This window comes from Lates calcarifer, linkage group LG7_1 (genome assembly GCF_001640805.2).
Source record: "Lates calcarifer isolate ASB-BC8 linkage group LG7_1, TLL_Latcal_v3, whole genome shotgun sequence".
In the NCBI taxonomy this organism is placed as follows: domain Eukaryota; kingdom Metazoa; phylum Chordata; class Actinopteri; family Centropomidae; genus Lates; species Lates calcarifer.
In genome coordinates, this window is record NC_066839.1 from 16,688,159 (window position 1) to 16,709,366 (window position 21,208).

General features: G+C 42.7%; 1 protein-coding gene across 3 annotated transcripts in view; it reads left to right on the top strand.

The window, feature by feature from the left end:
- The first annotated feature begins 4,346 nt into the window (after window positions 1-4,346).
- runx2b (RUNX family transcription factor 2b) overlaps window positions 4,347-21,208 on the top strand; it is a 42,058-nt gene continuing 25,196 nt past the window's right edge. The window contains exons 1-2 of one of the 3 annotated variants that reach the window (XM_018697937.2): window positions 4,347-5,160; window positions 5,376-5,499. In XM_018697937.2, the coding sequence (XP_018553453.1) occupies window positions 5,442-5,499 (58 nt within the window). In that variant the 5' untranslated portion in view covers window positions 4,347-5,160; window positions 5,376-5,441. Of the gene's footprint in view, window positions 5,165-5,375; window positions 5,500-21,208 lie in introns of all 3 variants that reach the window. The other 2 variants (XM_018697934.2, XM_018697933.2) reach the window with 2 other exon arrangements.

Below are 21,208 nucleotides of genomic sequence, written 5' to 3' on the forward strand. Positions count from 1 at the left end.
TTATTACTTAAAGGCCAACTTTATTTTCCCTCAAAGCTGTGACTCCAAAAACAGCTGTCCAGACACCACAAGAAAGGGCCTTAAGTCACTGGAAGATGTAGATACCACTGCTGGACTCCAAAAGAAAAATATCTACTTTTCATTAAGATTATACCATAACGTACCATACCAAACAATTCACATAGAACATCAACATCCTCTTGGCAAGGCGACATCGTAGATTAAGTTTCTGCACTTCCATGAGTTTTGGACCATGTGGAGGTGAACTTCTCCATGACTCTTGCTTGATTCTATGGCCGCAGGTCGCCGTCCCGCCTCAGCAACACTGTAAGGAGATATTTAGGTTCACACCAGCAGCGCAGCAGCCAACAGAAGCTGATTGCAAGTGGTGTTTGTTTCCAATGAAAGCACGTTAATTCGGGCTCGGCCGCAGTGTAAACTACCTTGGCGTTTTACAGATGTCGCCTGTTAAAGTGAATCACTGTACCTGCCTGTTTGCCCGGCCGGGCCGTTCTGATGCCTCGCCAGAAAGAGTACACAACACGAGCCAAAAGGGCTATTAATAATCCCTTCCCTTTCTAATACTGTAATACCTCCGCGTGTGTAATGTCTGCTCTGGTCTAATTATGTCACGTCATTTTTAGCTTTCGCAGAGAGACGAATACAGACAGCCTCACAGCCTCAGTCTGAGTTAATTTTAACTCATCTTAGGTATCATTATCCCCCAATATTTTTCCAGAAATACTCTGTTGCAAGAAATAATTTTCTGTGAAAACAGACCACTGCGAAGTTCATCGGCTGTGACAAAGCGAGGAAACGGCCTGCCGTATCCAGCAGAACTGCATTTACACACACACCGTGTTAATAGCATGTGTAATTATAAGCGTGTTCCAACACATGATACCTCTATTATGTTTCTATGAGAGCTTGTGATAACAAAGTGAGTCCATTTGAAGGTGTGTGGTCCTGAGTGGTAGGAGAGAGAAAGTGTCTGGCAGGGTGGGCCATCGACCACAGTCCTCAGGGCAGACCTTGGCCAGAGCTCAGAGTATGGCCAAGCGTTTCAGCTCCGCGCGCACACACACACATACGCACACACACAAGTATAGCAAGTGTAGTATATGGCCACCGGTGGAGAACCAGTAATGAATGAAATATTATATTCCACATCATATTCCAGTTTTTAACATTATTACCTTCACATAAAAGCATTTTTTTTGACAGTACATATATTACAGAATTGTCTCTACAGCAAAATGAGGACCCTACCAAGCTGGCAGCACCTCCCTCAAGTAAAATGTTTTTTCATGAGATGTTGTATGGAACTCCCTCCACTGCTTATATACTGTATAAGCAGTGGATGTATGTATGGTATATACACTGTATTATCAGATATGTTACATCCATGAAAACACATTGCTTTCATATGAATTCTAGATAACATCACATCTGGCTCCTCTCACAACACAATTGCGAAAATCCCTCCAATCAGGCCAGAATAAATTCAATAAATACCTATTTAACTTATCTGTTTTCTTTGCCAAATGTCCAAAAAACATTATACTCTTGAAAACAAAATCAAAACCTCTAATTTGCATGTTTTCAGGATTAGATCTGGAGTCTTCAGACGTGCTTATAGACAAGAGTGGAGGCTGTGGTCAAGGTCTCAGTGACGGAAAAGGTTTGTTGTGGTTTTCTTAAGGTGGGTGAACTGCTGACCTTACAGACATTTGGGCAAATGAAACAATATTTGGCCAACTTTAACTAAACTTTGTTACTGTATCAGGGGAAAACATCATCCATTCCTTGCAGTTACAATCTTTGCAGCTCTTAAAGAATTCATGCTGAGATATCTGAGACTGCAACATCATCATAGTTGAGATTTTCACCATCAAGGTTGTTTATCACATGCCATGCCACCCAAGAAGTTATGTTTCCTGCCATATGAGTTGGGTTTGACATTTATGCTTTATTTTTCATTCCATGTTTCAGATTCAATCATGACGTGCAAATTATATTCCCATCAAACTGTGTGTAATTTACTGTGCTCGGCGGAACTCACAGCAGTGCTGCACTCTGTCCTAAAGTTTAATGCTTCTGACAGCAAAGCATCCACTTGCAGTAACCTTAAAAATGTTTATACATAACCTTTAAATATTATTTTTGAAAGACTTAAGTATCAGGTCCCAAAGTTATCCTTATGTACACCATGTCTGTGCTGTTGCACTGGTGATCCAAAACATACAGTATACAGTCAAACAGTTATTAAGGAAGACTATTGTTGAACAGTTTGGGGCATATTTAGTATAAAGATAAACTGCATGGGTGACATGATCAATTAAATCTCTGAGAGGAAATAGTTGCAGTGTATGTTCTGCGATACTCAGTGTGTTTACAGCCTTTCCCTAAGGATTCTGTAACATGTGCTGCAACTCAAGAGGCTTGTTCTTGTTTTAGACAGCAAATATTTACAAAGCACCTGGCCAAGGAAAATGTTTCACTGCACAAAAATAAGGTAGGTGGCAAAGACTTGTGGAAATGCTGTTGTGCTGTGTTGAATATGGGAGGATTGTTAGTATTTCATATTTGACATTTTTATTAACTTTTTTCCCTGAGCCTATATAAAGTTTATTGAGATTTGAAACAAACAAGGGCTGAGAATCTATCACTAAAATATATAGATAAGCAGACTTGGTTTGTGGTCATTTCATTGTATTACATACATATTACTAATTACTAATATTTCTTTTTATTGCCTGAGTGTGCAAGCATGAGTTACAGTTATTAATTTGCTGATTGACCTCACTTGGATTTAATGCAATAAATTGTACAGTAGAGTAGATCTAAACTTACTCAAGTTGTTAAAAAAAAACAAAATACTTGCTTCTTAAACATTTTTACCATTATTTTAAGATCCAAATTATCAAATATTTCTTTTAGAAATGCTGAATTTATGTCCAAAAATACACTCAAACAATGTCTGCCTGTTTTTATTATGTAACAGCAGACACTTTAACAGCTGAAACAAATTACAAAAAAAAAAAAAAAAAATCTCACTCATCTCTTGTGGTATCTAGCCACGAAAAGTTTTTGCTTTTGTTTGACCAGGTTTCAAGATATGTGTCTCTGAGATTTCTGTTGCCACTCCAGTACAATACAGGTAAAAGTAAGTTTGTTTGTGCTGCTCAGAAATTACATTTTAAAAAAATTCAACAGCAACGGGAATCATCCACAAAACTCAGTGTGAACAGTTTTCATTGGGACTGTTTCTTTGGTAGAAAGTAGTTCCAATGAAAACTGCTCACAAGGAGGTCTGTGGATTATCCACTGTGATGGGGGAATAGTTCCTAGAGAGATTTGTTGTTGATTTTTTTTATAAGTGTAATTTTCAGTGCAACATAAGCAAAATTCTTTTTACTTCCATTGTATTTAGGTGGAGATACGGTTATCAGAGAGGAATATCTCAAAACCCATGGCACCTGAGACCTGCATGGCTAAATACCATCAGATATAAGTGAGAATTTTTTTTTCCTGTAATGTGGATGGACTGTCCCTTTAAATTCACAAGCTCCAGCTGAATAACAGCAATGCATTAATGCAAACTGAGGAAAAGTTTGCTTTCACTGGCAGCAGGAGCCCACGGCAGTATTCCTCTCTTTACTGCTTTGTCATGATTGCCCACTGGCCAGTGATAAGATGACTGAGATACTTTAACACTTTCGAACCTGACTAAACTCCCAGCTTCATTCCACACATTCCATTTCCTCTGTACTAACACCTCGTCTGCGTTTTTTATCTGTTGTAACAAACACCTGTGATCGCTTGATCAAAAGGCGAGCCGGGATGCTGTGCCGGGACCTGTGAGGGTGTGTGCCGAATCTTCGTGCATGGGAACCTGTGTGTGTGTGTGTGTGTGTGTGTGTGTGTGTGTGTGTGTGAGTGTGTGTGAAGTGTGGTGATTCATCGTTGATTGTCATGAGTTGCCTGCCCTACAGTACATGTTGGCAGGCCATTCTTAGAGGGTGCCTGTGTGTCCAAGTGTTAGAGACTGTGAGAAGGCATCTCTTTCACAGAGAAGACAGGTGGCCATGATTTACGGCCTCTTACAGGAATCGCCTCCGTCTATGAGAGCCATTTAAAGCCCAGCTCAGGCTTGCATGCATACATGCACATGCACACACACAGTCATTACGGTAATAACACAATAACAGGACCACTGTCTGTGACACAGCCACGTAAAAGCGTGTGAAACGGAGAAAGAGAACAAATTCAGGCTGCAAAAAGTGACACTGGAGCAACTCCTCAGACACACTCTTCTGTAAATAAGCTGTTTTCACACCACCTCCGCTTTCTCTTCACACACACACTGAGCCAGCCTTTCTGTCTCTCTCTTCCCCCCCATTCTCTCTGCTGCACATGCATACACAGACAGACAAACACACACACACACGCTCAGACACACACCCAGTCTCACACCGCCAGCCAGCCAGCCATTCGCTCCTCACTCACACCCTCAAATCTTACCAAGCTCAGCTCTCCCTGCTCAGAGGCAGACAGGAGCAGCACGGCAGCCTGTTAAAGGAGTTGAGGGAAGGAGCAGCAGAGTCAGAGAGACAGACGTAGAAAGAGAGACGGGAGGGAGGGGGGGGATGAAAGAGTGAAGGGAGAGCAGAGCAGAGCAGAGCGCTGTTCCCCATATGCTGAGGAGGCATGGGCGGTTGAACAAGCTGCCCCCACTGAAGCCTCCTGACTCATGGGAGCGTCAGACCTCGATCCCCCAGAGAGCCTGGAAACGCTGCTGAACCACGCGTAAGAGAGCAGGAGGGGAGCCAGAGAGGAGAGAAAAAAGTCCAAGGAGAGGAGAAGAGAGAGGAGAGGAGAAGGAAGAAAGCCACAACGGTAGGCTGTCCCACTCAACTGCTGTGCCGTGATGACGTCAGAGGGCATGTGACCCAGGCTCTCCAGTGACGGCACATGGAGGGCAGGAAAGAGACGAGTTTTAAAGCTGGTGCCTTTTGGGTTGTGTGAGGGCTCTGCTCGCCTCCCAAACAACCACAGAACCACAGACGTGCGGCTCGGGGTTGGTGTTTGAGGGCGACCTGGAGTGTAAATGGTTAATCGTCGCGGGCCAGCACCAGTCACAAGGACGGCGCTAAGCGAGTAAGTACGTTCCAACCACACTCGCCAAGCAAGCAAGTCCGACACCATCTGATCTATCCGCAAAGGCGATATTTGCCTCTGCAATTTTTTTTTCTCTATAAAACCAGACCTGGTTGTTACTTGTGGTCATCCAAATAGTTGATACGTAAAAGCATGTCTTGTGGATGGCTTTTCCATTTTTTTTCTTCATGACATGCTGCGTACTCTTGGTTTAGGACGTGTCAAGGGTCACGGAAACCACAGAGGAACAAAAGTGGGGCTTGCTGCAACCAGAGGCAGCTATGGCATCTAACAGCCTTTTCAGCACAGTGACACCATGTCAACAAAACTTCTTCTGGGGTGAGTACTTCTTCGCCTGTCTCTGTTGTGTGTGGAGTTGGGTTAGGGGGCTCGGGTCATCGGGAGGACTCAGGGTCAGGTGTTGAGGTTTGGATGGAGGAAAGAAGGGGTTTTGGTTAAAGAGGGTAAGGACGTTGGATCTGATTGAAGGATTTGGGTCCAGATGAGCGAAGGGGATCAGCTGAGGTCACTGAGGACCACTGCTATCAAGGTCCAAGCTTTTGTGGTGGAAGAAAGACCCAGCTACCATCATGGCTTTCTGTGGTCCACAAATACAGAAAAAAAGAAGAAGAAAAAAACTTCTCTGCATTTAGAGATTCCAGTATTTACTCTATGTGATGTTTATAAATATTTCTGAAAGAGGGAGATGACATGTTTGTGCAACATACCCTTAGATTTACAAAGCAATGCCATTGCGGAACCAAAAACAAAAGCATGGGTGATATTTTTGACAAACGTAAACAGACACTGCACAAGAGAGTTTACAGTTGAGCATTGAAACAAGATGTGGGGATTACTGGATTGAGTGTGTGTTGGGTGTCTCCGCTTCGCATAGGGAAGAAGTATTGATTAGTTTGCCAAGAAAGGTCTGTAATCACTTCCTGAAATTGTTCAGTCGCACTGCTGTCATTAATTAATCAGTGTCGATTTCTGCAGCCTCCAGGGATGCATTTAATCGACAGACATAAATCCACATTGAATGAGAAGTGGCTCCATGTCAACTTCCATATTATGAATTCATAATTCAAGCACTGTAATGATTCATTTGAACTCATAGCAGTCACTTTATCCTGACTCACTGCTTTTCTGCAAATGACTAAAATAAGAAAATCTGATTTTTTGAGGTGTGATTTGTAAACAAAACCTCTCCTGAAACATATTTTCATTCAATATAAATATCCACATTTTCATAGAAGTGCACAATTAGACTTTTCAGTTGAATTTATTTTTCGTATTTATTTATTCCTTATTTCTACAATCTTTTATTCAGTGTCCTCCTTGGCTTTCAGAGTGGATCTATAGGAAATAAGACCACAATAGTAGTAGACAGTAGCAGTGTCAACTTTATGATTTTCAATTACCTGTGACGGCCAACTTGCATGCTCCAGTTTGCAGCCTCTGGTTTGGTTTTGTTGTATTCTATTGTGACAACTTCTTTACACAATCTAATTAAATCAGCAAAATAAATGATGTTTTAGGTTTACCAGAAGAATTTTCAGATTTAAACAAACATTTTCATTCCCGCGCGACACAAGAAATAGACAGGCTGAGTTTAATAGACCCCCCCGCTCCCCCCTTGCTCTTTCTCTCTCTCTCTCTCTCTCTCTCTCTGTCTTCGCTCCGGTCCATAGCCTCCGCTCCTCCTGTCCAAATCAAATGTTTAAAAGATGTTTTTAAGAAGTCACTCCGTGGTCAGACACAGCTGTTCTGGGCTCCTCGCTCCACACAGAAGCACGGTGGCTCCTAATACGCTCTGAAAGCCGGGAGAGAGTGAGCGCCTTCTACCAATCACCACCACCTATTACCATGTTAACCCCCTGACCTCTCGGTGTGTCTCTGGAGTTCGGAGCGCAGGAGAGGAGAGGAGCAGCGCAGCAGGAAATTGAAAGCATGCTGTAGCAGGGGTGGAGAGGGAGAGAGACAGAGGAGCAGATGTGTGCAGATGTTCAGGTGGAAGAGACCCAGAGGGAAGATAATCACTGGTCGATTCTCATATTAAATATTGTTGATTGATATTGTGCTGCGGCCCATTGATGTTGCCCCTGTTTGTGAACATCTGGGTTGTAAATCTGTCAGTGCAACCACAAAAAGTCCCCCTTGACACCGCAATGTGATTTTGCAAGACCACCAGCATTTTCTGTTGTATTTCTAATTTAAAATAAATAAATGTAATGTGCTGTACTGTATCAGGACTGGTAAAAATTAGGAATGGCATCTTAAATATTTTTGTTTTTATCAGACAAAAAGAGAGTGTGATTTTCAGTGAAGTTGAGTTAGATTTTGAGTATTGAATAAATGATTTAACACAGAGTTTAGATTTAAATACATGTATTTGTATCTGGTAATATTGATTCTTGAACTTAAATCTAATTGCTGCACAAAAACATGACATAACTAAGCTCAAGTCTTGCCTTTTTTTTTGTTGATTTTCCATATTTCCCTTAAGTTCTCCTGGTGCTATGTTTCTCCTGGATCATTTTGTCCGGCGTCAGCCAGTTTGCTGAGGACGCAAGTTACAAAATATTGTTTTGTTAGTTAGAAAGCCACATTACTCCATCCCGTCTGTAGGTTTGTATTTAAGGACATTTTTAATTTAGGGTTTGAGCGCACATTCCCATGCAGCGATAAATTGAGCCGACTTGAGGGAGCGGGCAAATATTCTAAATTGAGAAAAGGGGTCTCATTAAAATTTGTCTTGGCATTTACATCAAGCAATTTTCATTTAATTGCCTCAAATACATTTTTTATAACTCCTCAGACTGGCAGATCAGATGGGGAGGGCAGAATAATCTTCAACATGTGTGGCACCCACTCAACCACCATGCCTCTCTGGGGAACATTTAAGTGCCTATTTTCTCTATTACAAACTTAATTACATATAGACAATTAAGTCATGGGAGCAATTATCGTTCAGTAAAGTTGTGCAGTCACAGTAGCTTTAAAAAAAAGTGCTTACACAGACAGACCCGAATCAACACGATCAAAAGAAAAGCAGGGTCGATGTGGGTAAATATCTGAGCGGAAAACTTTCCCCAAAGAAAATCTCAGATAATTTGCAGGGAAACCGTATATGTATTTGAGAAAGGCAGCTTCTGTTGCATAAGTGTTGCCTTAGATCTAACCACAGGCCTGCTTCTTGGAGACATCTTAAAAGTGAACCAGATCCTTCCCTCCTCCTCCTCCCCCAGCCAGGGGAGAGACGTGAAGCCCACTCATCAATAGGTAATTTGAAAAAGCTAGGGGGGGAAAAATCTGAGCGCTTCACTGGCTGCTACTGTGCAGGGAAGACTCTTCCCTTAACTCCGGGCTCAAAGGAACTCTATTTAGCAATGCTTAATTGTACCTCTGAGGCAAACATGTTATTTAATCCCAGCAGGGTCATATTGATGGAGCAAAATGGTGCTGTGTGTGTGTTTGTGAGCTGCGCCAGCTATTAGGACTTATTAGTGCTGGAGGTTCACATTAGTCTACATAATTCCTGAGGGTAATCAGGGAGGTGCAGAGTGTTAATGTGATCAGTGTTTAATCAAAGATAGATTAATTGGTCTGTATTTTCACTCAAATGTAGTGAGACTGAATGGTGGGTTGATTATGGCCCTAAATAGGCTGTAGGCAGTTATTAAGGTCTAAATGAGAGTGTCATGGGAACTCTATAACCTGTGATTTTAATGGCCTAAAATAGTCTTTTTCCCACTGGAGAAGATGTGAAAGTTATGGAGAAAGTTGTGTGTGTTTTTCTTTTAATTTGTAAAGGTACTTACACAGCCACAGTGTACGTTTTGAACCATTATATCTAAAATTGTGATTTAAAAAAATAAAATACAAATTCAGTCAGTTAATCAAAGAAAATGAGAGTAACATTTTATAAGACAACTGAAGAACCCTGACTGTGGGGCTTTTTAAGTCTAGTTATCTCTGAGCTACTGATTCATGTACAATATTTGCGTCTTCTCCTTCCAAATTAAGCAGCAAGAAGTTATTGAAACATGCACGGAAAGGAGTGAGATTACATTCACTCCTGTAATATGGAGACTGCAACAACAAACGGAGAGTTGAGTGTAAATACTCACACGACACTGTGTATTATCTCTTGTTTTATCCCCGTATTCAGTAGCTGTGGAGCTAATTACACTGTTATGATAAGGCAACCTGCCAATTGACTGTGCTTACTGTAGGTTTCTGCCTGTTTAAAGTGTTGATAAAAGACTCAAAAGCAATCTTCTCGAGGGAGCGATAAAATCTATTTGTTAAACGCTGTGAGTGCTAACCTCTCTGCTTTTTAACCAGGCTCAGTTTTCTCATAAATCAATGCAAATGTTTGACATCTTTGCAATGTTTACTCAGGATACAAGTCAAATTAGTGTGTATTTTTTGGATAGCCCTGCAAACTCATGCTATGCGTAGCTATGATTTTTTAGCGCACCATAATTACCAGGTAGCTTAATGCCATTGCGTTACCCAGTGAAGCTTTTAATGCAGCGCTGTGCTATTTTCACACTTAACAAGATCCTGCAGCCCTTCATCCATTTCAATTGCATCATGCTGGGCGAATTACCGTTATCCGATATAAGCCCTCAGAGAGGAAGTAACTACCTAACACTTTGAAAATTGGTCTATCTTGGAACCAGTTCACCCTAATGAAACAGAACACCAGTATTATAACCCAGATTCATATACCTCTTTCACTCAGCTCTCACTGTTTTATGTCCTGTCTTTTCTCTCTTCTCTCCAAGTGTTCAGCTTTTATTTTAGTTACTTAAGTCAGGAGATGGCGGCTTTAAGCAGAGCTGATACAGCAAACTCAAACCGCAGGGAACCTGAACAGCATTGTTTAGCGCTCCCATGCTGACCTGTGAAATGGCCGAGGCAGCTTCGCTTCCATGCTTCCATGTTTCTATAAGGGGGAAATATGGAGTGTTGAGCCTCCTGGATGTTTGGGTTCAGCCTGTAACGATGTGAGCAAGAGCACGGCCACAGCACCTACACAAGGCCTTACCTGTTCTGCCCCATGCTGGAGAAAAGGGAAGGTTTTTCCCCTTGTTAGTTTAATCTTAAAGGAATGCAGTGTCCCCTCTGACTCAAGCCGGACTCCCAAATATATAAAGCTACTTACCAGCAGGTCAAGAAGAGAGCAGCACGTGTTGGACATGGCCATATTTTTTAAAGCAATACTGATTATTTATGTCAGGTGACACACAATGTGCCAGAGTGTTGAACATAGAAAGTTTAGAAAATTGCTTAATTTTCAAGGAGGAAGGTGAAGCAAGATGAGTAAAAGAGCATCAAAGAGTTCCACTGAGCTCTGACTGCGATCAATAGCTTGGCAGCAGATCAGTGGCGCTGTCTGAGGGGATAAGTACACCTTGTTAGGACGTGTCTTCAGACGTTGGTATCAGCACTCACTTTCTCTCAAGCTGTAATCATTTATCACTCAGCACATATTTAAAGAACACTCTCTGAGAAATGTTGTATCTTTGAATGGGAGTTTGGTATCTAGACATGTCACAGAATAATGACAGTGGGGTTTGCAGTTACGACTATGCAAGTACTCCTAAAAATGTAATGAGTGTATAGATGTACAGTACTGTGTGTTTGTGTGTGTGTGAGTGTGCACTAAAGGTGTCTGTGACAGAGAGATCTGTCTGCTTGATTAATGCTCTCACTCAAACTGGCACCTGGAACCAATCCCCCCCTCCTGCCGCCCCCGTCCGATGTGCACTGTGTGTGCGCGCGCGTGTGTGTGTATGCATTCCATACACTGTTCCTTTAGAGGGGCTGAGGGTGGGTGTCGAGCAGGAGGCACAGATGGGATCGGGGGACTCTGAGCGGAAGAAAAGAAAGGTGTGTGCAGAGGAGGGAACAATAGGTGGACGTGCAGTGAAGGGTATGGGGTGTCATTAATAACACACAGGCCCCATCTCCTAATTTGCTCAAATTACCTGCCCACACAGTGGGCCCCCTGCCAGCACTGAGGTGTGAACACAACAAGATCAAATACACCTGAAAATCAGAGTGCCCACCCACTCGGCAACGCCCACACAAACCTTTTATGGTGGTCTGACAACTCTGAAAGTCTGTGTGTGTGTGTGTGTGTGTGTGTGTAAGCATGTGTGGAGGAGAAAGGTTGCATGTGTATTCTTTCATGTGAGAGTGAGAGATAAAATGTGAGAAAATTAGAGAGGGAGAAAGAAACATTAAAAGGAAGAAAAAGAGTGAGGAGTAAGTGAGAAAGAGGAGGAGATATGATACAGAAGGGAGGATCTGTTTGCGCTCATGAGGCATCCAGTAAGAGCAACACAAGACTGACTCTTTCAAACCACCTCCCATATGGCGCTGCGGGGGTGGCCATTTACCATCATCTACCCTCCTCTTCTCCCTTCTTCCCTTTCCTTCCGCCTTCTCCTTCCCTTTATGTCCTCCCTTCATCCTTCCCATCCCACCCACGCTTGCAGGAAAAGGGTGATGACAAATGTGACAGGGCGGCAATGCTTTGGTCACCGCAATAATCAGAGTCACCAGGACGTACCACCTGCGGCACACACATACATACACGCACGCGCGCATAGAGACATATTTAAATGTGTGCACAGACAACTGAAATTAAATATGCCCCAGAGACACAAAGGGGGCCAGGAGAGTGTGTGTAGGTGTGTGTAGTGGGATGCTAGTCTTTGAACTTTGAATAGTGTGTGTAGCTGATATTGACAAGTCTCAGGGGAGAGGAGGGAAGCTTGAAATGGTAGCTCTCATTTGTAAAGTGGCCTCCAGAGAGAGAGAGAGAAAGAGAGAAAGAGAAGGAAAGAAACAGGGAAACATGCATTCAGTTAATAGAGATTAAGAACTAAGACATTTAACAGGTTATGGTGTATAAACAGTTAATGTAAGGTTGATTATGTAGTAGAACAGATCTATGTATATATTTAACAACATAGGATTACACAGTGTTATAAAGCATTTAGTAACTATAAACTGTAGACACGGAGAACTCTTTCACAGGCAGGATTAAAACTATGTTGCGCTTGAAAGTTCATTCTTGACGTTGGAAATACAAAAAAATAATTTTATTCTCAGGAGGTTTTCAGCCGCATCTCTTGGCCTTCATTTTGTCATGGACTGGGAAGGAATAGTAAATACATATCAGTTATGTATAAATCAATTAGTAGAATTAAAACTAGATTTGTATGCAAGTACATGTGTACTGCACAAGAGATAATCTATGCATTTACATAAAACATGCGTAAGACATGTCACATGAAGACATATTTTTAATTATTACAATTGTGTCATTTTACATTGTTATTCATTTTCATTAACTGATGAGAACATTACGAAGGGGGAGTCATAGTTGTTGGCAAGTACATTAACGACAATTAAAAATGTCTTTGTATCTGTTTACAACTACATCACAGCTACTGTGTTAAATACCATTCTATCATCATTTAGTGTTTATATATTACTTAGAAAGACTAAATAGGGGTTAATTTAAAGTTTTACCAGTCAGGTTTTCTGTCTTACAACTTTGCTGTGGAAAAAAAAGAAAAGTTTCGAGCAGTTTATGCCAGTACAGCAACGTTACAAAACTGCAAAATCCCCGACATTACATTTCAGGTTGTTTCAAAGCTCTTTCCTGTGACTGGGGCAGGCATCTTTTGAGAACTTGTAGCTGTTGTGTTTTATGTTGATCCCTGAGCTGTTCCAGTTTACACATACTCAATCCAATCATACTGCTCCGACAGGCAGCTCTGCGTGATCAAAGGCCATATACATACATAATGTCTGATCCTCAGTGGAGCAGGCTTTCAGTCTGGAGTTGAATCCTGTCACTCACCCAGACAGCTGCCCTCTTACAGTCGTCTGTAGTTCATTTTGTTGTCGCAGTTAAAAGTTTTCCGTCAACTGTTGCGCTGCTCGTTCTATTTTCTGTCTTTCCCCAAAGGAAATAGGTCTCTCTCTCTTCTCTCTATTCCTCCTTTTTGGACGGAGACCAATAACAGGCCTTTTCCACTTCACTCCTCCTGATGCTGAATGAGCAAAGGAGGATCCCAGAGGAGCAGGAATATTTTATTAGAGTGATTTTGAAAGTTCCTCTCCTCCTCTGTCTTTCTTCCTCTCTCGTGATGGAATGTTAGGATGCTGCAACAATTCTGTGTGTGTGCGTGAAACAAAACAGCTCACGCAGAGCAAAGACAATTCAAAGTTACAGCTAAATGACAGGCTGGGAGCTCCGGTCTTTTGAATTGCATTGTTTTCTTTTTATTCCTGCTTGGGAGGAGAATTGGTGAAAAAAAAAAAAGCCCAATTGGGACAGAAAGCGAGCAGTTTAGTCTCGGGAGAATTACACTCGGCACAAACAAAAATAGCAGTCATTTTTTGCTGACAAACACTTCTTAATGCAAGGGTGTTTTTTGTGAAGTTGGGCTCTTTTTGTTTTCTTATTTATGACAAAGCTACCATTTCAGGATTGGAAGGGTGGTGTATGTATATTGTAGCCTTGATTTACTGTTGCTTAAAGATGTGTGAGAAAAATAAGGGAGTGAGGAATGTCAGAGTTCTTCGGCTTAATTGGAAGCACTGGTTCCTTAAAAAACAAAGCACTTAAGGAAATATGGCAATTGAAGGAAATTTAGAGTGGAAATGTTCACAGACGAATTTATCTTTACCTATTCGAAACAATGTCACTTTCACACAGTACATTACACACATGATTATACCTACCCACACAGACTCGTGCACACACAGCCAGACAGATACACACGCCCTTTTCCTGCAGGACCCTGCAGATGCAGCAGAAACAGTAGAGTTGGTCTCTCTGGTAAACAAACAGTGAGAGGCTGCTGGGAGTCTTCGCTGGGCCTCCAAATTATAGCCTGGTTAACCAGAGTCTGAGAGCCAGCCCCTTTACTGCTACACACGTACACACACATACATATTGTGCATACACACCCACATCACATGCATGTGCGCACATATGCACATGACCTGTGCACATTAAAGCCACTATAGAGGCATAGTTAAAAAGCACATATACAATCAGGTTCTAATGGGACCTTGTCTGCACTGCAGTTGAGCCAAGGGTAAGAGATTTTATAGACATGAGACAGACTGAGAGGGAAGCACACCCTCAGGGCCCATCATAAATATTACCCAATCATCAGGCTCACAGTGTGAGACGATTACTGATGAAAAAGAATCCCTTGCAATGTAAACACAGGTTTAATGTTTATAGCTTTTAGCCTTGTATACCTGTTTTATGTTATCAAGGGTTTTGTTAGAGGTAGAGGCTGCTTATTCTGGAAGATGCTTGAGAGTTATTTTATAATGTGGCTTGTAAGATGTCAAATACCTTTTTTGCAGGAAAGTTGCTAAAAGAGACTAATTTAGTGTAAGACCTTTTCAACAATAACTCAGTGAGAGGAGGTTGGATTGTTTAGAGCTTCTTTAATTGTCTGTAAATGAGTTCTGCAACTACTGGGAACCGTTTTCAGTCTCTTGAGGACGCAAGAACATATCAGAGTGATCTATGACGCCATAAAATCCAGTTAAAACATTTAAGATGATCAGTTCTCGGGAAATTATTTGCCATAAATCTCATGCTTCCAGAGTGACAGTATATTCCAAGCGGACAATTTAATTGTCAGCCCGAGACCACATCCCAACAACCCCGTTGCCAGAGAGGATTTTTTTATGCGTGTGACGTTCAAATTCTCAACTTTGCCATAATGCAACACCACAGAATAGATTGTATTTGAAGGACAGCGTTTCACAACGTAATTGATGTTCCCCGTGGGACCCGGCAGTTGATGAGCCTCCCTGCTCAGGACTCGATTTAGGCGCTATAAAGCTGGCGTCATCCGAGTCTCAGCTAGGGGCAGAGCAGACACGACATGAAAAGGCCCTGTCCCGGAATAACCGGCAAGTTCTGAGTGTGTGTGGAAAATACAGGGTCATAGGTCGCATAATCAAACAATAGTCATTTATCCTCTGTGAAATCATGTTTTCCCTGAACTTTCATGATGTTTTCTTTCATTGAACCCTTGTCCAAAGATGACTGGAATTGATTTTGTCTGAGGACATCTCAGGCTGGAAGCTATGAAAGTGAACTCCATCCATCCGTCTCTTTTCTCCCCCTCTACACACCCACTTTGTTGTGAGTCATTTCTGACCGGTAGCCTAATAGGCACAGTGTAATTACAGGCTTAAGGCAAAAGGTTTCAGGCAAAGGCCCATCTCTGACTGAGCTGCATCTGCCGTGACACTCTCAACTTTATTTGTTAACTCGTTCAGGGCACGGAGCATCAGACGCTACATGTAAGGCCTCTCAAATTTTTCACAAGCCAAGGCTTCCTGGGGCCATTTTGACGTCTGAATGGTTTGGAATTTGATCTAGTATGTATGGCTCCAGGTTGCAGAGTTCAGGCTCAGTGTTTTGGAGCGGCTCCGAGCTGGACTGCGATCAGGAAGAGATCGGGAAAAAGAGAAAGAGAGCGAGATCCAAACCCTCGGAAGTTGAGCACTGTTGCTTGACGCACGCCCAGTACTGTGGCTGCTTGCGGTGCCTGCCCAGTACTGTTTTTTCATTTCCTGTTTATCTGATTGGCTGTTGTCTCAGTGCTGGACATATTCACTTGACTGACTGACAGTTTTGATGTTGATTACCCCCCAGAAATGGAGCCGTAATGCAAACTTTTTTTTGAGAGAGTGGCTCCCTTACTTTCAGTAAAAGCCATTCATGATACCCATTCTGTGAAGATGGCCAAGCAAAACATATAGTTTATTTAATACATTTAAATGCTCCAGGACAAAATGTACATGGTATATTTCCAGGCGTGGGTTTACTCTGTCTTTGGTTTAATGTTTATGTCTGTGTTCAATTGAGCATCCATGACAGACATTTTTTTCCCTCCATCTGGCCCTCCTCTACAGCCCCTTACATCGATTTGGACCCAGTGCACCTGGACATTCCTCCACCCTGTCTCCATGCATATACATACATATATCCTCCCCTTCCTGTCTCCTTCCTCCCCTTCCTCGTCTCGAGCCCTCTGCCCGTCCTTCCTTGCCTTCCTCCAGTCTCGAAACAGGAGCAGTGGAAACGGGCGATTGATAGCCGATAGCCCCCCTGCGAGTGCTAGTCTGGGCCGCTGCCTGTTTGCCTCTCACCATATAGTCATTCTATCTATCTGGCCTGTGCCTCCTTACCTCCAATAAATCATCCTCAATCGTACTACACAGACAGGCAGAACAGAGAGAAATCTCCCCCTATAAATCTGGTATTAGTTTTACCTCGCGTAATGAACACAGGGCTTAACGGCCCTGGATACATGAGAACAGCATGTCTTGCAGATGTACTATAAATATTTTGATACTAGCCGGCTAGTTTGCAGAGGGGAAGTAGACCAGTGAAATACACAGAGGAAGGGAAAAGTGTAAAGTGGAATGTTGGCCTAGCCCGAGTGTCTGTATTGTCTTTAGCACCTACAGAGGGTCTCAGTCCAAGAAAAACGCTCTTTACAGGGTTCCTGTTCCCAGCCGTGGTCCGGTACCACTCCTGGATACGCTGCGTTTCCTCCAAGTCAATCCTTCAAACTAGTCTCCAAGGAGGGGGGGCTCATTGTTTGATTAATAGCACGATCAGACCTGATTGAGTGATAGATGTTTTGAAGGGAAAACCAGCACGCCTTAGGGACACTCTGGGACCGAGTCTGGGAAAGGCTGCTCCGGGGAGGGTTTGATTGGTGGAACGTTTGAATTAAAGTGAAGGACTAATAACAGCATAGCTAATGACACAAAGGCTGCATAGAGCAGGGGCAGCCAAATATGCCTGATGACTGTGAAGATATTTTGTTGCAGCGATGTAAAGAAAAATGGTAACATACACACACACAGTTGCATACAAAAGTGGAAAAACTGAACTCCCCGTTTTTGGCATGTTTCTGGCCTCAGCCCCGGGCACTGTCACCCTTCCCCATCAAAGAGCCACACACCCACCCACACATACCCACACACACACACACACAGAAAACCTACAAATACTCTCTCTCACACACATGCACAGTTTTAACGCTATGACAGCAGGTGGTGTGTGACACGTCAACATCTGAAGGTTCCCTGGCAGACACAGAAAGAGTTCTCAGCTCTCATGCCCCAGTCGCTCAGATCTATCATTGGGACTCTTTAATGGCAGCCTTCGTCACATATTACTGCTTTATTTTCTCCTCTCCATCTCCCAGCCCACAGAAGTTCCTTTTTTGTTCCTATTTTTAAGTACAAGTGATCTCAATTAGGGACCTCCATGAAGGCGGTAGGCGGCAGACAGTCAGAGCAATAAGAGCAGAGAGGAAATTGTCTTTATACCCCTCCTCCCTCCCTCCTTCTCTACCCTCCTGCCACAAGCAGTGAACAGCCGCCCCCTCCATGTCTCCATCTCTTTCCATGCTGCTTCTCTGCCATTTCAAGAACAAAGTGAAATATCAGACAAACTCTTTCTGCATCTCTCAGTGCTGCAATATAAATACATTAAACTCTATAGGCACAGCCCCCAAAGTCTAATACAAAACTTGAGCTAACCTCCGTGAAAATGGTTGCTCTGGGACACACTCACACACACACACACACACACACCGCAGAACGTGCCGTCCTCATCCTAACCGTTCACTGTGATGTCACAGGCTCGGTGACAAATAGTCATTAAGGGCTTAGCTGTGATCTGGGATCAGCGCGCGGATACATCGGTGAGGTCAGGAGGAGTAAAGTTTCTGCCTGTCGTCATCCTCCGCTCGCTGGCTGGTTCACCAGTTGACCTGCCCGGTTGGCCCAGCTTACCAGCCGAAGTCTTAACTAACTGACCGGCAGGCTTGATTTTGCGGTCTGTTCTCCTGGTTGGCTTTGGTTGATTGGCTAGTAGAGTGGATGTTTGGCTGGTTTGCTGCCTTGCCTGGTGGGCTCACTGATTGGTTAGCTGGCAGGCCGGTTGGCTGGTGGCCTGCCAAACATGGAAACATCCCGTTAGAGCTGAAAAGGCCTGGGCCTCGTCACAGCCCTCCTCTAGAAAGCTATAATTAAGTGTCTTGAAAAATGCACCACTGTGAAATGGAGCCTTAATCCTGAGTCTTAAGTGGCTGTACTTTTCCTCTTGAATGATGAGAATATGCGCTTATGAAAGAGAGAAGGAAAGAGGAAGAGTGGTATGGAGAGACACTAATATTTCTCACCAGTGTTTTTATTATTTTTCAATAAAAGTTAAAAAGCGTGTATGTGCGTGAGCCCATGCACTTGGGTGTGTCGTGCTTAAACTGCTGCATCTGACTATTGATGTAGTTTTTAGCATCGGCACTGAGCTCTGTGTCCTGTAATCTTTCCAAATGAGGTGTAAGTTAATCGTCAATGTGAGCAGGCTTCTAAGTGTGTGTTTCTGTCAATGTCAAAGAGCAAGAGAGATGTAACGAAGTTGACAGAGAGAGATTCTGCATGGTTAGTTTGCTGACAACATTATAGACAGGGTGTGTGTGTGTGTGTGTGTGTGTGTGTACATATTAGCGGTTCACATAGTCTTTGTCATTCCAAGTGGGAAAGAGAACAGAAACTTTTATTACGCGCTTGATATCTCGACAGGAAAATTAGTCTGAGCGTCAGCTGAGTTTGATTTTTATTGAAAACAAATAATTGAAACTGAGCAGCAGAAATACAATATTACCATAAATCATAAAACGCACATCCTGCTCAATGTGGTATACTGTGGTTCTTCACTGTTAGTGACTTCTCCTACTGTGCAATGACTCCAAGCCAGTGTAACACAGTAGATGAATAATACCAGAGCTGAGAGAGACGATCCAGCTGTGCACCAGGCGAGCAGCAGCCGCACTGAATGAACAGCTTTACGCGAGATTCATTACTACATAATATTAAGTCTGTTAATACTGAGCAGGATCGGTGAGATATCCTTAAAGTCCAATTCTGTGTCAAAGTTCCAGCATTCAGTTTTAATCAAAAGTAGATTTTTGGCTGGGTTAAATCCAGGACACTGCAGTGGTGGAAGTGGTATTTTCTGATTGAACAGCGTATTCTGGCACATTAACGCCTTCTCCACTGTCTCCCTCACATCTCCGGGACATCAAACGGTGGATTCTAAGCCCAGAGGTTGCCCTGAGTGACAGAGAGCCAGAGAGCAGGCCTTTAACCGTATGAGCGTGGGCCTGTATCCCTGTAGGGAGCTGGAAGACAGATGCTGGACGTAAGGCAGGGAGGGCAAAGCGGAGTCAGATGGGACAAACACTCTTTGATGAGCTTGGGCTTGTCAGGGTTTAAGTCACGACTACACCGGGGGTGGGATGGGGGTTGCGGAGGGAGAGGGGTGTTTGGGGCCTGGGATTGGGGCTAGGAAAATCAAGAGGTTCTTCCTGCTGCTGCCTCTGATGGGACAATAATGGAGGGCAAAAAAAAGACTCATTAGTTGGGCGTGAAAGAGTGTGAGTTCACTGGGGATGTGAAATTGACATAATGTAGCGATTGATGTGTCTTTTACTCAGAAACCACAAATAAACAGCTGCAAAATTAAATTTCAAATCAAATCTGAGTAAACAAAAACAATGTCAAGCACACATGCATTCAAAATAATTAGGCTGACTAAATTGATTGTATGAAATTGACTCAAAGCTAGTCATTATTTCATCCCTAACATTTCCTAAATTAGATTCCACTACAACATTAAGGATGTTTTCCACATTACTCCAAATGTATTCAGCGCCGAAAAAAATGATATTATCGGAGCTGAAACTTTACCCTGTTGGAATAACTGGCTTCACGGTTCCTGCAAGGCCATGTTTATCACTATTACAGATTTAATTACTACTATTCACATTTATTCATCCATGAGTTGTTAGTTGATCTTTGAGAATGTTGGACAATGTGAACCATATTTCTGGTGTTTGGGGCACACGGAGGGGAAGTGTAACTCAATCACTCTTTTTTTTTTTCCCCTCCCCGTCCACATGACGAGGTGCCAGATGCGTGTCAGTGCTTTCAGACTTTATATATATCCCTCCCACATCCTCACACACACATACACACACACACATTTGCTAACAGACATGTATGCATGCGAACACCCACGTACATACATACTTATGAAACACAAGGAAGTCAAGTTATTTCAAGTGCTCAGGCTGTAGTGCTGCGAGTAAACCTTTTTTGTCTCTACACAGAAAGCTTTTTGTAAAATGTATAATACTATATCCAACTTTACAGCACAAAAATAAGCTGCAAAAGCCCTAACAGGAGTCAAATAACCAGACAGCTGTGCCTCCCAGTAGTCCCTTTTATTTTGAAACAGGCCCAGAGTATCAAAGGCCTTTGTCTTAAAGACTCTGCAATAAAAAAGCCTGTTTAGGAAAAGCAAACGGAAAAGGAACACAGAGTAGCAATACACATGCTGTTGTGTGATGTGGCACTCAAAAACACTCATCGGGAGACTGATGGATAATCAGGGCAGAGGGCGGGGTGGGTGATGAGAGTCGGCTGAGATACTGGAGTCTCAGAGAGCTCAAGGAGGGTAGATGATGCCCTCTACAGTAGACACAGGGGGGCAGGCGGAGCAGGCCTTCTCACTGACTGCCTTCAGAGCAGCATCCACTCTGAACATTGGGTATTTCAACAGCAAAGTCAAAGTATAAAATCATTGTTTTTCTCTTATTTTGAACTGATTTTTCACTCAAGGTAGAGAGTTGTAATTATGCAGGAGTGTAAAGGTGCCATTCGTGCTTTTTAAAGTAAGATTTTTATTAAAATGTGTTTCTTTTTGGCTTGGCTTGAAAATTTGTTTAATTTGCAAGACATATATTTTGTATCATTCATTTTGCAGTGATGGATGAAGTATTCAGATACTTAGGTAGAATTAGCCAAACCTCATTACAACTAAAAGTCCTGCATCAAAAATATTATATAAGTGCACAAGTATTGTAAAATGTACTTAAAATATTGAAAGTAAAAGTAC